General features: G+C 50.6%; 1 protein-coding gene across 2 annotated transcripts; it reads left to right on the top strand.

Annotated features, from left to right (window-relative positions):
• The first annotated feature begins 4,633 nt into the window (after positions 1-4,633).
• LOC112544235 (uncharacterized) lies at positions 4,634-9,147 on the top strand. 2 transcript variants are annotated; one of them, XM_075910716.1, is made up of 4 exons: positions 4,634-6,466; positions 7,396-7,524; positions 8,597-8,688; positions 9,011-9,147. In XM_075910716.1, the coding sequence occupies exons 1-4, from the start codon at positions 4,684-4,686 to the stop codon at positions 9,131-9,133; spliced, it is 2,127 nt and encodes a 708-aa protein (XP_075766831.1). In that variant the 5' UTR covers positions 4,634-4,683; the 3' UTR covers positions 9,134-9,147. The 2 variants fall into 2 exon arrangements, with proteins under 2 accessions (XP_075766831.1, XP_025035856.2); XM_025180071.2 differs by having other exon boundaries at positions 8,597-8,724.
• Positions 9,148-12,136: the final 2,989 nt, after the last annotated feature.

Here is a 12,136-nt window from a genome sequence, read left to right as displayed (position 1 = left end):
AACCATGCCAAGACTTACCTGGAAGCTACTGGGAAGCCCCCTCCACCTCCCATGGAAATGAGGATTGTAGAAGCTGAGGGGCAAGCTCTGATTCCTACAGAGGACTCATCACTCCTGGGAGCTGAATCCATTAAAGAGCCTGACTTTACTACAGTAATGACCTCTCCAAAGAGCCAGACAAGCCACCATGGGCAGGCTGCAGAGGGACTTAGTACCATTAAAATGTCCACAAAAACTCTTGCAGAGACCAGTTCTGGTAATTCAAGCCCTGCTAGAGTAACCCTTATGGAGATGAGGGAAATAGTTGAGACTACCAACATCCAAGGAATGGAGTTGACTTATCTTCCTACTTATTGGACCCAAAAGGGGCCAACTCCAGTAATGGAAGTTGGTGTGGTGGCCTTGTCTCTAGACCAAACAGAGTCTCTGGAGACTCAAACTGAGTTGGCCACAGAGGAGAGCACCAGCTTGTTGGAGAGTGCGAGAATCTATAGATCAGCACCTTTGTCTCTGGGGCCAACCCCCCTTGAGCAAGTAAGTGCAGCAGAAACCTTCCATCCAACAAGCACTGAAAAATTGACCACTAGACTGGTCTGCTCCAGAGCCATAACCTCCATGGCACCCCCCAGGACCACATCTGCCCCAACTTGGGAGACACTGTCTCCATTTCAAGAGATGATCCCTGTGACACACGCTCCAGAGCAGACCTTCCTGCTATCTTCCATACAGAGCTGGGCCAGCAGCCTGACCAAAAGAAACCAGCCTGCAAGTGGCCAGACATACAGCTCAGGGAGTAATGAGAGAAGCACCATTGCCATGCCTGCTAGAGGCATTACAGAGACTGAACCCGCAGACATGATGCAACCTACAACAGTAATGAACTCCTCAGAGATGGCTGAGAACCATACAACTTACCCAGTGGAAATAGGACTGCAGGAAGGCACAACTAGGCATAAAGGTACAGCCCTGCATTCATCAGGAATTGAAACATCCTATAAAGTACCTCCTACAAAACCTACTACTTCCATGAAGACCCAAATGAAGTTGGGATTTGTAGAAACCACAAAAATCAAAGCCAGCTGCAAGCATGGCTCTCCTGGCTTAACAGAATGGACTGAAGTGGAAGATGCTGAGTGTGCTACAGATGCAGTGACCTTTCCAGTGGCTTGGGTCTCCCAATCCTCTGAACCAGCTGACACTGGTATACAAGCAACTACAACCAACTACACGGTGCACACTAATGGAAGAACTTCACCTACAGCAGTTGGACCCACAACACCCTCATTGGGGGCTTCTGAGAACCCAGTAATGCACCCATACAGTGCAGAACCTGCAGAAGCTGCAAGAAGCAAAACTATCTTGTCCACCAGAAGGGCAACTGAAATGGAGATGCAAGCTGCCAGTAACGCCTCTCCAAACAGAAGGGGAGGACAAACTTATTCCCCTAATTCTGTGATAGTCTCCACAGTAACCAAACTGAAACCCAAGGAACATCCTTCCAGAGAAGTATTAGGCCTGGAAACCTCATTGGCTCATGCCAGCAGCCCAACTGAGATGGAAATTACAAGTGTCTCACCTGCTTGGACTGAAGCTAAAAACCTGTTGAGCTCCTCAGGAACTAGGGAGGCAACTTTCTTCCCTCATGGTACAGAAAAGGTATACTCCACCAAGGTTCTCCAGTCTTCAGACTTCCGCAGCCTACCTGAGGGGAGGATACAGAAATATGGAGTTGGTTACAGAATGGGGGCTAGATTAGTTACACTTCCCCCTCCACAGTCAAGGCTAAGGACTGAGCTAGTGCCATCGGCAGAAATGCCTGAGTCAACAGCTGAGAAACTGACCCCCGTCCATACTGAATCCACAACTAACCAAGCCCAGACAGGTGTAAAAAGAGTTGCCCTGTCCTTGGAAACAAAGCCCACCAACATAGCATACCCTGCAGAGGGACCCTCACTGCTGCAGCCTTCCAGCTCCATTGAACGAAGACTCAAAACTGCAAGTAAACAACCAATGCATGCAAATATGAGTGTCAAGGAAAGCCTGGCACCTCCACAAGGGACTCCTACAACTTCCACTTCTACAGAGGAGTTTCAACACCATTCTACACAAGCTCTAGGCACTCTGGCTTCTCCGTGTCCTCAATACAGACCAGTGGAGGCTGAAAGAGGAAAAACCTTCCTTCTCCCCATGAGAGAGAGACTGCCTGCTGAAGATGAAACCCATATGAGCCCTCTTGCTGCAGGAGTTTCAGAGAGCCAAACAGCCAGTTCAATTGAGCTACAAACTAAAGCTTCACTAGTTAAACAGCACCTTGCTCCCCATGCAGAAAGAGCTGTCTTTCCCACAGCCAACCCTTCAGAAGCTGTGACTGCCCCACTGTTGGGCATGTCTGAGACACCAACCATTCCTGCTGGTGTCACTGGGGAACCCAGAGCCCAAGTAATATCTAGAAAGCAAATGACAGGCCCCTGGAATGCAGAGCCATTGACCAAAGCAATGTCTCTGGAGGCCCCAGCTAAGTTAGGGCTTGTGGAAACTAATTTCCATGCCAGTGCTAGTAAAGAATATGGGTCTCTAATTGCAAGAACCTCCCCTCCACTGAGCAAAACCCCAGAAGTAACCTTCCCTCCTGAATTTCCAGCAACCCACACAGTGGAAATGGATAGTCAGGAAGCAATAAGCACTCACAGAAAGAGAAGTGGATGGATCAGTCTCTCGGCTCACTCCATATTAAAGCGTTCTGTTGCAGGAATGGAACCTGCTTATGTGGTGATCTCTGAAGAACTGGACCACCCACCAATCTACCCATACTCTTGGACTGCAGAGATGAACATGAGTGCTGGAAAGCAGCTGAGCTTGTCAGAATACAGCAGCAGAACAGAGATGGGAGCACAAGAATTCAAAGATGAGCACAGGAAGGAAGGAAGAGCTAGCCCAATGCTCCCTTCTAAGGCAGTGAGGCCAACTCTCAATCATGTCATGTTCCTTCAGGCAAGTAGGCTCAAGAAAAAGCTGTTCCCCTTTGAACAAACCCAGGCACTTCTGGGAAAGAAATCCACAGAACCAGTGATCACCACAGAGGAATTGCTGCTCTCCTCTGGGAACTGGCAGATGCACCAAGTACAGACAGACACCAGTGTTCCTGCCGTGCCCTCCCTAAGAACAGAGGAAGCCAAAGGTGCACGTGCTGCTAGGGGAAGCAGGAGTCAAGGTCTCCTCCCTGAGTCAAATGACATTGTGAGCTACAGAGAGACCCATACCACAAGCCTCCCTGGGGAGGAGGCTGTACCACACATCTCAGCTATGGAGAGGGCTCCCTTAGCAAGAACTGCAAATATCACTTTTGAATCCCTAGAGCCCTGGGAGAGCAGGAAAAACAGCCTGGCTGAAAAGGAAGTGAAGACAGCTGCTGTGCCTGGACTCTTCAGAGCTACTCTTGCTCCTGCCAAACAGTCCAATAACACAGTGCTGGCTACAAAAGCAATAGAAGGCCCGTCTGGGAGGGGGATAGAAACACATGTACAAGGAAATGAAGGTGGAGAGCAGCCTGTTCCTACAACAGAAGGAATGCTGTCTGTGGGCATGGAAACAAAAACTGTGTGCACCTTTTTGGAGGCTTTTGGTGCTCAAATGACTAATGTACCCACTACTTCAGTTACAGAAGAAGCCACAAACCTTGCCAGGAAAGGAGGCAGCAGAGAAATTCAGATTCTAGTTGGAATGCCAGCTGCAGCAACCAAGAGTCTCTGGGAACCTGCAAAAATTGTATCCACCACAGCAAGACATGAAAACCAAACTCTCAGTCCCACAGAGTTGGCATCAAGGGCAGTCCCAAACTGCCAGAGGAAAGCTTGTTCTAGAACAGAGCAAAGGGAAGAAATGAACTTGTCAGTGACTGAAGTGGTGTATAGACAATTCCTGGAGGCTCTGACTAAAACCACTCCCCAAGCTGTGCTGGGTCACCAAGAAGTCCAGAAGCCCTGTAGAAAGCAGGGTAGGGTGCACACTTCTGCAACAGGAACTAAAGTCTCACATGTAAGGCCATCTCTAGAGACTGCAGAAACCCCAGTAACAAGCCCAAGCACTGGAATGGCAAATACTATAAGCACTAATGCTGGTCTCAAAGATACTACCTATGTGTTCAGCCCATCAATGGAGATGAAAGGGAAAGGAGCCACAATCTTCCATAGACAGGAAGGACACTACACACTCCTGCCTGCTGGTATATGGCCTATATCAAGGGAGTCAGAACACCCAGGGCATCTGGCCAAGAAAAGCCCCAATAGGGAGATGCATTCGAAAAGGCCATACACTCAGACCCCAGCCCAAACTTCCTCAAACACCAAGGAGGGAACTTCCACTGCAAACACATCAACTGATACAGTGCATTCCACCAGAGAGGTGCTGCTGCTGGAAGCTCCTGAAAATCCAGCTGTGGCAATAAAAGAAGAAACTAGTAGTTACAGAGAAGCGGCTGTAACTACAACCCATCCTCTCGCTTCTGATACTCTAAGCAGTGAAACTGCTGAGCAAGTGCAGTCTACACAAATACACAAGCCAATTCTCAGGAGGCATCAGCTCATCACTCCCTCTGAACAGGGGACCAGCAAACCCACAACTAACATAACCCCTGCAGGAGTTGGAAATACCCCTCTAAGTTCAAGTGGGGTCTCTTATACTGGAATGGTCTTAGCTTCCAGGCAGCTTGCCGAGGGAGTCTCTCTGCTGCAGGCCTCACCAGAAACAGTCAGCCTCATTGAACTGCACAGCCCAATGCATGCCATGATGCTCCCCAGGGAAGAACATGGCCGAAGCCCTTTCCCTCCAGAATGGGTGGAAGCTGTAGTCAGGCTAGGACTTGTCAGAGAGACTCTATCCGCACATTCTCCTGAGCCCCCAGCACAGAGACTAGAGGAGGTCAGTTTCTTACACCAAAAGAGAAAAGGAAAACCCTCTCCTCTTCACCTAGGAACAACACAACCTGTAGAAAATGAGACTTACTTGGAATCTTCTACCAAGAGAGTACTTGGTATAGGAGCCCTAGAAGGCCAAACTGAGCAGGGAACTACAGAAACTTCATTACTCAAAGCACTTGTCTCTTCCCCACTTGCAGAGAGACCTAGCTTGAGAGCAGGTGAAGCAACAGGAGCTGTGAACAATGTGCCTAGTAAGAGTACAGAGACTCAGACCATGCTCCCAAGGGAGACAAGGGCTGCATCAGCAGGACCCAAAGCCCCAGGACAGTCTTACTCCACTACATGGGGGATCAGAATGAAAACAGCTGAGGCCCTGAGTAGCCCAAGTGAGAGGGGGAGGACAGTCACAAGTAGCTACAGGAAGAAAAGTGGACAAGCCCATACCCAACCTCCTATTGGCAGCATATTTTCTGTGGGAAGTGACACAACTTATGTCCATCCAGCCCTGTGGCCTCCCTCCTACCAAAAGGTCCTGGCTGCCACAGAGACTCAAATGGAATCTGGAATTCAGTCTATTGTGGAAGGAATCCCATCTCAATATGTGGGATCTTCCCTTGAGAGCCAAACTACAAGCCCGTCAGCAGGGAGCAATGGAGGGAAACATAAGCTGTCAGCTCCAGTGCATTCCTGGGGGCTGGAAAATGAAACACATGCCACAAAATGGCACTCAAATCTAGCTGAGCAACAGGCCATCGCCACCAAACTGACCAGTGGTGAACTGTCAACCCCACAACCACAGATGCATAAAGCAAGAACTGCCACCAACTCTGCAACACCAGGTTCTGAAGAATCACATCAAATAAAGATGACTCAATTGCAATGGGCTTTCCAAAAGCTCCCCAGTAGCCGGTCTACAGTTGACTCAGAACTCCTGCACCTTGTTGGCAAGAGGTCTTTGCCAGAGATGGAGGAAAGGCCAGCTCCACCCCATGGCTGCAATCCAGATCACACAGTGAGTACTCTGAGCCATGGACACATTGGTCCTCTGATTCCAAACACCCTAGAAAAACTACAGGCAAAGGTTCTAGAAGCACTCCAAAGGCAACACTTCCTGTCACCTGAGTTTCAGAGGTTCCCTGCCACTGGATTACATCCACCTGCAAGAGGGATCAAGCATATTCCTTGGCTTGAGGCAGGTACCTCTTCTCACGAGCAGAATGAGAAGTGTAGGGAACTCTGTCTGTTGGCCAGCCCCTTAGTTGGCCTCTTTCTGCCCAAGAACTGCTGTTGCCTGAACTGCTTTGGTAGAAGCCCACATGCTGCCATGGACAAACTGTCTGGCCCTGGTAAACATGTCCAGCACATCCTGCCAGCTCAAAGGGCTGTGGTGCTGCCAGGACTACCTAACTGGCAGGTCTGTGACTTCAAGAGGGACTTGTGTGGCTGGCAGCAGAGCAACACTGATGACTTTGACTGGATACTTGCCGGGGAAAGACCTGCTGGGCCAGTGACTGGCAATACCTCTGAAACCCAGTGCTCTCCTTCTTGGGGTAAGTGGTGCTGTCTCTGGGCAGTGGGGTGGGAGTAACTGTGCCATGGGGTCCAGGAGTAACCTAGTAAACCAGCTCGTGGGCAGAGGGAGCTGGGAACATGACTCAGCTGATAAGGCTTCAGGAACTCTTAAACACCAGGGGAGTCTGCACTAGGACAGATTGCTGTGGTGACTCACAGCTGGCTCAGCAAGAGGGAGGAGCAGTAGCAGATGGGGATGCTGCCCTGTGACCAGCACTGCATGTTTGAATTAATGCAAGGAAAGATCCTTGGCAAGTGCCCAGCTCTCATTTGGATAGAGGCTTGGGAATGCTGCAGGCATTTAGCTGGTAAAACTCAGCATACTCCATAATACCAGCCCTCCTTTCAGTGACAGGTGAGACTGACAGGTAGGTAGTGGGAGACACCATGGAGCCAAGTCACCTGACTCTGACTTCCCTTGAGTCTTAACGAGCTCCTCTGTGGGGTGGGGGGTGGGGGGGCGCAGGCAGGGGCCCTCAGATCATTGAAAAGCAGCGTTGATACTCCCAGTTCTTTCATGAATCCTAAAGGAATGCAGGGACTGAGCCCTCCCCTAAATTCTCTACAGCTCACTTAATAGCTAAAACATGAAGCGTCCCTGGGAAGCAAGTATGGACAGTGCCTCCACCCCACCACCATGGAAGGTGTTTCTCTCTCCAGGTGGAATGGGGGTCTTGTAGTATCCCTGTACTCAGCCACAAACTAGACTCCTAAAAGCCTAACCCTAAATCCATTTGGAGGAGGATTCAAATTGCCATTCCTGGGTTACAAAAACATTAGTCACATACATAGTTTGAGTTGTTCAGTTTTGCATACATGCACTTACCCATGGCAGGCAGGCGTTCCCTAAATGGGCAGGAAGGAGGGCTGATCAGTGAGGATTTGTGCGTTTGATTCACTCTTCCAGGTAGCTATATCTCCCTGAAGTCTCCTTTCTCCAGACAAACGCCAGAACAGAAAGCTGCTCTAATTAGTCCCATTCTGCAAAAGCTTGGATGCATCCACTTCTGGTACAGCCCACTGGGCTCTGTTATGGGTAAGCTTGGCCTTGTGCCTCTGACAAGGCTTGAAAGGATGTAAACCAGAGCTCGCTGCGGGTATATTGGTTTAGTCCTTCTAGGAGCATGTTTTCAGTCATGCTGGCAATAGCTGAGGGATACTGATTGCTGAAGGCTTCCAGCTGGGGAAGGCGGGACAGGATGAGCCTTGAGAATGCTGAGCACAGCACTGTGGTTTTGCTGTTACTCATCCCAGAGAAACAGATGCTTCCTTATTCCTGTGTCTAAATCAGGGGTGGGTAATCATTTTGGGCCAGGGGCCACTTCAAACATTTTTGAAGTGGCCCGGGCTGCCCAGAAGGGGCAGGGCAAGATGCTTCTGGGTTGCCCCACCCCCACACCATGATTGGCCAGTCAGGGACTGGGGGCAGGGGAGTGTGGGAAGCCTCCACCTGCCCTGTGAGGAGCACGTGGCACTTTGAAGTGCCGCACACTCCTCACGACTGGGACAAGGCAAAGAAAACTTCATGCGGCTCCCCCACCCCCAGGCCCTGACTGGCCTGGGTGCAGGAGGAGCATGAAGCTGCCTCCTGCCCTACCCCCACTCTGTTCCTCACAGGCTGCACTTCAAAGTGCTATGTGCTCCTCACAGGGTGGGAGGAAGCTTCACACCTTCCCCCCCCCCAGCCAATCAGGGCTTAGGGGCGGGAGTACATGATGTCTCCTCCTGTCCTGTGAGGAGCATGTAGCATTTTGAAGTGCTGCATGCTCCTTGCTGGGCGAGAGGAAGTCTTGTGCACTCCACCGGCCCAGGCCCTAACTGGCCTGGGGTGGAGGAGTGGCAGGGTCTCCAGAGGCTGGATCAACCTGCTTGGCAGGCAGGATCCAGCTTGCAGAGGCCCTCTTGCACACATCTAAATGATCTAGGAACCCTCAAGTACCCCATGCATGCTACCTGTTTGTGAAGTGGTGACCATGTAAACAAGGACCAGTTCCGTAAACAAAAGTAACCCCAACTCTGATCAGCAGGGGACAGGGACAATGTTGGGTTTATTGGCCTGTCTGTTGTTCTGTATCCTGCTGGCATTAAGTGCTTGAATCTCTCACCAGGCACAATCAGCATCTATCTCAAAGTTGCAGGTGCCCCTGAGTGGCACAGAATCTGGTCTGCCAAAGGGCAGCAGGGCACAGACTGGCATGAAGTAAGTGTGGAGGCCTGTGTGTCTCAGAAGCTGCAGGTGAGAGCCCTGCTGGGTGTGTCTTCTGTCTCTGGCTGGGGAGGGAGAATATGGCATGTGGGTGATCAGGGGTTTTGTCAGGAGAATGCTTGGTAGCTTGGAGGGGAAAGATTTGCCTGAGACTCAGACAGGCTCTGGAAATAAGTGCTGCCTTCCTCCTCCCTTCCTGGGTGCTGTTACCTACAGTTGCCCAGCAGAGAAGGCAATGGAAGCTAGGCAGGGAGTGGCTTTGAGTTGGCCTCTTGAGCCCAAGCAGTAGTCAGTAACTGAAATCTTTCTGCTGTAGGTGATGGTGGAAGGAGTCATTGGCCTGGAAGCAGGGAGTGATGCTGCCATTGATGACCTCGCTTTCTGTATGGCGGAGTGTCAGGAAGGCTGTGAAGAGCTAGCTGCCTTATACAGAAAGTGAAACAAGCATCAAACAAAATAAACTTTTTTTAAATGCACAAAGGTCTCAAGTCGTTCTCTGGGCTGATCAGCTGGGGTTACTGTCCCAAGCACCATGGAGAAGGTGGTGATTGGGGCACTCAGCTGAGTAGCTGCATCCCACTGCCCTGATAGGAAGTGCTGGGAGCAGGGGTTGGACTCCTTGCTGGGATAGGGAACAATCAGAGCTGTTCAGCACTTGCCATGTCATCCTTCACAACAGGGCCTTTTCCAACATGCTGTAGCAAGGGAAACATCGTCCATGCAGAAACTGGTCAATGACTCTCACTCCTACCAAAGATCCCTGGGCTCTAGTCAAGCTGAACTTTGCAGGAACTTCCTGGGGAACCCCGATAACTGGCCTCTTGCCCAAGCAAGCTGCTGCTCAGCTTCTGGACACTAGTGCTGGACTGGGAGCATTGGAGGCAGGTGTGGCTTGCTCTTTCTGCTCAGTCACATTTCAGTCTAGAGCCCAGGCCTTGCCTGCATTCCAACTGGAGCAAGTCACAGAAGTGACTTGCAGCAATGTAGCTGTTTTAGGACCAGTATCAATGCTTTCTTTTTCAATAGCAAGGGCATATTTGACAGCAGACTTTGTCTAGCTGGGAGTACATGACTGACAGGGCTGCATTATGACTTTTGTGGGCCCTAGGCACTTTTGCCTTCATGGGCCCCTCCCACCATAATATCCAGGGCTCAAGAAATAACGTAATCTACTATCCAGGGGGGAGTAGATGGCAACCTGGCCGAGCCGGGTTCGGGCGATCGGCACATGTGCAGAGCGCCGGACAGCATGGCTGGTGAGTGGGGCTTGCCGCTGTTCAGTGAGCCCTGAAATATCAAAAATTATTTTGATATAACTTTAAATACTTCAATACTTAAACTTTGCCTAAAACAGAAAAATAAATAGATTTACATGGCCCTAAGTTTGATTTTTTTTTTCTGATGGGAGGGGGGGAGAATTTAAAACATTTTCTTTGACCCTAAGTTCTTTTTTTCTTCTTCTGATTTTAAGAACTTAAAACATTTTCGTAGGCCATAGGCACTGTGCCTAATGGATAAGTCGGCCCGGATGACTGAGTGGATGTGGAGTTGTGTTGGTTTAGTAAAATGTAAACTTTGCCCATGCATCTCAACTAGCAGAATTCCATAAAGCAAGTTCCAAAACAAGGGAGCTCACCTGCTTTTAAACTATCCTTCATGTGGACACAGCTAGAATCTCTGCACACTGCTGGTGATCCCAAACTAACAGGTTCAGGCTCACCTCAACCCTTAAGCTACATCTACACTGGCAGCTTCTTGCACAAGAACTCTTTTGTGGAAGAGTTCTTGTGCAAAAATCTTCCACAAGAGTGTCTACACTGCCATGTGCTTTTGCACAAGAGCATCCATAGCAGTGTAGATGCTCTTTTGTGCAAGAAAGCTCTGATGGCCGTTTTAACCATAGGGGCTTCTTGCACAAATTCATGTTGCCTTTCTACAGTGGCCTCTTCTAGAAGAGCTCTTGCGCACGGGGGCTTATTCCTCGTGGGGAGGAATAACTCATCCAGGAGAAGCCCTGTTTTACAATGCTGTACTGTAAATTTACTTCTGGAAGAATGCTCGTGCAGTGTAGCCAGCAAGTTTTTGCAGAAGAATGGCTGTTCCTGCGCAAGAAGCTGCCAGTGTAGACATAGCCTTAGATTGGGCTAAAATAGAGCTAAATATCTTAAATTAAGACCTCTGCTATATGGCATGGGCTCGCAGATAAATTGCTCTCCAATGTCTTTCTAGCATTCATGAGCTTAGAAGCCGGGGCAAAAGTAGGTTCCAATTAATGGAATATACCAGATTCTAACTGCAACTGCAGTGGAAAATTTAACTTTTACACTTTGATAAATTTTTACAAATTATTTTTCAAACACTTCATCTCAATTTTTGGGGGGGTTGGGGTTAGGGTTTAAGAGGGCCCGGGGGTTGGGGTTAGGGTTTAAGGGGGTCTGGAGGGTCAGGGGTGAGGGTTTACAGTGGGGGTGCAGGGTTGTGGGTGGGGTTGGGGGGTAGGGGGTTAAGGGGTGGGGGGGTGGGTTTAGGGGTGGGGGAGGGGGAAAGGGGGTGGGGAGGGTGTGGGTTTAGGGGGTAGGGTTGGGGTTTAGAGTCAAGGGGGTAGGGGTCTAGGGGGTTAGGGTTAAGGGGTCTGGGGTCAGGGTTTTGAGGGTTGGGGTTAAGGGGGTTGGGGTTAGAGGGGTTGGGATAAGGGGGTGAGGGGGTTAGGGTAGGGGGTTTGGGGGTGAGGGTTCGGGTTGGGGGGCTTGGGGGTTGAGGGGGGGTCGGGGTCAAGGGGGGATCGGGTTAAGGGGGTTTGGGATTAAGGGGGGGAGTTAAGGGGGGCTCGGGGGTTAAGGGGAAGGGGGTTAGGAGGGTTGGGGGTTAAGAGGTTCGGGGGTTCGGCAGTAAGGGGGGTTAAGGGAGTTCAGGGGTTTTGGGGGTTAAGGGGGTAAGGAGGGTTTGGGGTAAGGAGGTTAAGGGGTTCAGGGGGGTTCAGGGGAAGGGGGGGTTAAGGGGGTCAGGCGGTATGGGGGGTAAAGGGGTAAGGAGGGGTCGGGGTATGGGAGGTTAGGGGTAAAGGGGGTGAAGGGGAAGGTGGGGTTGGGGGGTTCGGGGGAAGGTGGGGGTAAGGGGGGGTCGGGGGTTAGGGGGGTTGGTGTTAAAGGGGGGTTGGGGGTTAAGGGGTTAAAGGGGGGTTCGGAGTAAGGGGGATTAAGGTGAAGGGGGTTAAGAGGGTTCGGGGGGCTAAGGGGTAAGGGGGGCATTTTCGGGCTCCAGACGTGGTTTTTGGCTTCAAAAGTCGATTTCAGTCATAGCTGCCGGGAAGGAGCTTTCGGGCTCAGGACATGGATTTTGGCCCCCGCAGCCCGGGTCGCTGTTTTTAGCTTCAAAAGTTGATTTCCTCTGGGGGGGGAGTTTTCAGGCTGCGGATAACGATTTTGGCCTCCGAAGCCCGTGT

This window comes from Pelodiscus sinensis, chromosome 28 (assembly GCF_049634645.1).
Source record: "Pelodiscus sinensis isolate JC-2024 chromosome 28, ASM4963464v1, whole genome shotgun sequence".
In the NCBI taxonomy this organism is placed as follows: Eukaryota; Metazoa; Chordata; order Testudines; family Trionychidae; genus Pelodiscus; species Pelodiscus sinensis.
This window is presented reverse-complemented; position numbering and strand designations above follow the sequence as displayed.